We start from the raw sequence: 4,870 nt of genomic DNA, 5'->3' as shown, positions 1-4,870 counted from the left end.
AAGTCGACATTATATGAAATTTATATCATACTCCACTATGAAATTATCTTGATACGTTTCACGATATTCCTTAGTTAGTTAGAAATACAATTGCCTTGATAAAACGAAATAAGTCAAATAGGAATAAGAATTTTGTAGATTTTGATACCAAATTAAATTAATCTCAGGTCTATTTCTCAAATTTTTGTAATTCTATTTGAGTAGTGATAAATTTCCACAATTGTTATCATTTTCATAATTTTCTAAGAGAATGAAAATCATCTATTTTAAGCGAATTTTCATTTTACTTAATCAACCCGCGTTAATTAAAGAAGATATAACTAATTAATTACTATATTTCCTTCATAGAAAAATCCTCGATCCCAAAATAAATTATACTAAAAAATATTAAGAATTTTTGGATGTTTAATGATAAATGAAAAAATATGCTATGATTATGACTGTAGAATTTAAAGTATAATTGGAAGGCTTACCTGGAAATTAAGAAGCTAGTGTAGGTGGGCCAGATAAAGTTTATTACCACAGATTTTGAGAAATCATAACTTTGTTTTAGTCTCTTGTTATTTAGTGTGTTGTTTGATACAGACTTCTATGGTGTATCCATACCTTACTATATATTTAAATTTTAAATCAGATAATTTAGTTGATTGAAACGACTGTGGATGGAGGCGCCTCTGCTTGAAGGCGGGGTTGATCTGATCGGATACGACGGAGACTACGTGGCGGTGAAGGGGTTGAAGTCATGGTGGAGGCTTTGGTGCATAGAGTCGGCCAAGTTGTGGAAAATCGGCGGCCCTATTGCTTTTCAGATAGTCTGTCAGTTCGGAATGACCTCCGCCACCACCGTCTTTGTTGGCCATCTCGGCGACATTCAGCTCTCCGCTTTCTCCATCGCCCTCTCTGTCGTCAGCACCTTCGCCTTCGGCTTCTTGGTCAGTTTGTATTAATATTTATTACTATTATATCATCTCTGTTACAGACTCAATGTCCTGTCCCATAGACTGTTAGACTAACTGTTGGGATGAATTCTACTGTTTCGTCTGTAATACTATCAAATATTTTAGCTTGGCATGGGGAGTGCTCTTGAGACCCTATGCGGGCAGGCATTTGGCAGCGGGGAAGTTGAGATGCTCGGGGTTTATATGCAACGATCCATCGTTATTCTCTTAGGCACTTGCGCCCTCCTCTCGCCTCTCTACATCTTCGCCACTCCCATTCTGAGATTACTCGGACAGAAGGAGGAGATCGCGGCCCCTGCCGGGGTCTACACCCTTATGATTCTCCCTCAGCTCTGCTCCCTTGCTATCACTTTTCCCACTCAGAAATTCCTGCAAGCACAGAGTAAAGTCTCTGTACTTGCATGGATTGCTGCATTCTCTCTGGCTTTCCACATCCTTCTGTGTTGGCTATTTGTCTGTGTTCTTGGGTGGGGAACCACTGCTGCGGCTGTGGCTTTCGATCTCACCAGCTGGGGCACTGCGATCGCGCAGTTTGTTTATGTGGTGGGGTGGTGTAAGGATGGGTGGAGAGGGTTCTCGTGGGCTGCGTTTCACGAGGTTTGGGGCTTCTTGAAGCTGTCGTTGGCGTCTGCCGTTATGTTGTGCCTGGAGATTTGGTATATGATGAGCATCATTATCCTCACTGGCCATCTTGATGATGCAGTCACTGCTGTTGGCTCGCTTTCGATATGGTAATATCACATCATTTCACTTGCATTATTATGCTATGTTTAATTGGTTATGGCTGGTTGATTTCTTGTTCTGATTTAGCATGAATGTTAATGGTTGGGAATCCATGGTGTTCATAGGAGTCAATGCTGCTATAAGGTGATATGACTTATAGATTCATATTCTACTAAACCCGCAATTAAAATGTGAACCGAGAACCATATCAATTCGTTGATTCATTGGCATCACAAAACATATCAGTTCATAGATTCATGAATATCAATAGAGTTTTGTGATATTGAAAGTCAGCAACTGATATTGTTCTCACTTCTCATTTTAATGTGATTTTCATTTGATCACAACTCTAGTCGTCATGTATTTGTATATTTGAAGCGTTCGAGTGTCAAATGAGCTGGGCATGGGGCACCCTCGAGCAGCAAGATACGCAGTGTACGTGACGCTCTTGCAGTCACTAGCGATAGGGATTGTCTGCATGATACTTGTGCTTGCAACTAGAAACCACATCGCTCTCATATTTACGGATAGTCAAGATATGCAGAGCGCAGTCGCTCGCCTCTCTGGCCTACTTGGGATCACCATGCTTCTCAACAGTATTCAACCGGTCGTATCAGGTCCAATTACACTTATTTAAGTATGTATCACCTACAAATACAATGCAAACATGGAGTATAATTTTTGTAGTGATAAATGATGCAGGTGTGGCCATAGGAGGAGGATGGCAAGCCCAAGTAGCTTACATAAACTTGGCATGTTATTATGTCTTTGGTCTACCCCTTGGTTATGTTCTCGGTTATGTGGCGAATCTCGGAGTCGTGGTAACACAATTATGAACTAGGCCTCATGAAGCTAGCTAGTTTAAATAAATTGATTCAACATCATGTAGTATCTCAATTGTGTGAGTGACAGGGACTGTGGGGAGGCATGATAGCTGGAGTTGGTTTACAAACATTACTATTATTGCTGCTTCTTTACCGAACTAACTGGAATAAAGAGGTTAGTTTATAGCCTATCTTGAATTCATCCATTTTCCTATGGAATTTAAATTAAATTAATTAACCTTGCATTACCATATGATCAAATTGTGTGAATTTGCAGGTAGAGCAAACGACAGAACGTTTACGAAAATGGGGAGGTCAACAAATCAAATCAAAAATTCCCATCAACCATGGAATATAGCATGCCATTTTCTTTAACCAACGGCGAAGTCGGATCAAGCTTGGGGGGGCCTTGCCGGAAAACGAGCTTTGAAATTTATTTTTGACCTTTAATAATTGTATCAATTTTATGGGTAGGGATCCCCTGCTGTGTTAAAAAAACACAGCAAACACAGCAGCTTGAAACGCATCCAACAGCAAATAAAACGCAGGAGAGGAAAAGATGTGCGCTGCCTTTTATTACTACTTCTTAAGTACTCCCTCCGTCCCAGATTAAGAGTCACTTTTTGCCATAAAAGTCCGTCCCAGTTTAAGAGTCACTTTTAGAATTTTCCATATTTGGTCATACAATTTTATCCCATTCTTCATCAAAATTACATAAAAATGTCATTATCTACATTAAAATAAATCAAAACAAAAATAAAAAATCAAAAGGGACCCACCTTCAACCAACTCCACCATCTCACTTCATTTATTACACACTCTACCATCTCACTTCATTTATTAGCAATAAATGACTCCAAATGTGGGACGGAGGGAGTATTAGTTTATTCAATAATATACTCTTATTATTTTATTCATCTATACTATACGAGAATTAGGTTATTTCCTTCACATATTTATATCATTATAGGACCACAAGACTAATTGTGAATCTTACAGCATTTAAAAAATGTCTTCACCTATATTTTCAAATAATCTATGTAAGTTAATTTTTTTGCATCTCTTTTTTATTTTCTTTTTTTGGTCTAAGAATATTCTCAAATATTATATAGAATCGCCAAGTATGTTAACTTATTTATTTAATTGAAGATGATAAGTTCTAATCAGAATAAAAACAGTGTTAAAAAAAAGAGAAAAAATTATTATGATCTTTTTTTTTTCACACCATTTTATTAGATACATAGATGTAATCACTACTGCTGTAATTGAAAGATAAGAGTAGTAGTATAACATAGTATTTCAAAAGAGTGAGTATTAAAAAAAGATAGTATAAGTATAATTTGTCTGCAAATTTGCTATAAACTTTTCTCTTAGTATTTTTTACTATGTCATTTTTATTTTTGTTAAAAAACACTCAATTAATTTCCAATAAAATCAATAAACCGAGATACTTATATATTCTAATTGTGTATTAGAGATTAATATTATAATAAATGACTAGCTTTGAGTATTTAAGGATAAAAAAGTTAAAGAAAATAGGATAAAATATTAAACAAAAAAGTGAAAATTTTAAATAAACATTTCATTGAAAAAACAAATTCTAATAGTATAAAGAAAATAAAAAGTATATTGAAAACGTGACTTACATATTTTTCAACAAATGCTCATTTAGATAATATCGGTAAAATATCTGAAATGATTACAGCAGCAATGATTTCTCTTTTGAAAAGATTCACAATTTCAACGCGCATATATATATATATATATATATATAGGATTGTGATCAGTTGAGATTATTTAGGCTAATTGAGAAATAAGATTCAGTCACTCATTTTTTTTAAATGAATGGTCCAGATTTTGTTACACAATAAATATTTTTAGATTAATTTAATATAAAAGGACAGAAATGTAATTTCATGTTTTTTCAGCAGCGGAGCATTCCTCGTCTCGCGATTCTTCTCCCACTCTGCTGACGCTGGTCACCTTTAACCCTTTCTCCAAGCTCGCCACCGCGATTTCTCCGGCGAGACACCGCCATGGACTGTGGCTTTCTTCAGCTCCTCCGAATCGTACTCGTTCCCGTCCTCTCGCTCTCAGGCGCGCCTCCGTGTCAAGAGAACGTCAAGCGGTTAGCTCGCAACTACACCACACTCTTCTTCCTCTTCTTCTCTTGCTCTCTGTGAGTAATTCGTCTCTTTCGTTGTGTAATTTCTAGATTTATTGAGCAAAAATTTTGCACATTTTGGATTGAATTGGGGGAATTTTGTGCAATACCATTTTTTCCCCCAAATTGAAGCTGAAGAATTTGAGCAATTGAAACATGAACATAAGAAGTAAACAGAAGCGGAGTAGACAATTGCGATA

At 36.4% G+C, this 4,870-nt stretch overlaps 1 protein-coding gene across 2 annotated transcripts; it reads left to right on the top strand.

Moving 5' to 3' along the window:
- The first annotated feature begins 604 nt into the window (after window positions 1-604).
- LOC125186555 (protein DETOXIFICATION 35-like) lies at window positions 605-3,085 on the top strand. 2 transcript variants are annotated; one of them, XM_048082934.1, is made up of 7 exons: window positions 606-932; window positions 1,065-1,690; window positions 1,770-1,826; window positions 2,061-2,299; window positions 2,385-2,503; window positions 2,595-2,681; window positions 2,784-3,085. In XM_048082934.1, exons 1-7 carry the CDS (start codon window positions 663-665, stop codon window positions 2,862-2,864), a joined length of 1,479 nt encoding a protein of 492 aa, XP_047938891.1. In that variant the 5' UTR covers window positions 606-662; the 3' UTR covers window positions 2,865-3,085. The 2 variants fall into 2 exon arrangements, with proteins under 2 accessions (XP_047938892.1, XP_047938891.1); XM_048082935.1 differs by lacking the exon at window positions 1,770-1,826 and having other exon boundaries at window positions 605-932.
- The last annotated feature ends 1,785 nt before the right edge of the window (window positions 3,086-4,870 follow it).

The sequence above is a fragment of the Salvia hispanica genome, chromosome 5 (assembly GCF_023119035.1).
Source record: "Salvia hispanica cultivar TCC Black 2014 chromosome 5, UniMelb_Shisp_WGS_1.0, whole genome shotgun sequence".
NCBI lineage: Eukaryota > Viridiplantae > Streptophyta > Magnoliopsida > Lamiales > Lamiaceae > Salvia > Salvia hispanica.
The sequence above is the reverse complement of the archived record's forward strand: the minus strand, read 5'-3'. Positions and strand labels throughout refer to the sequence as shown.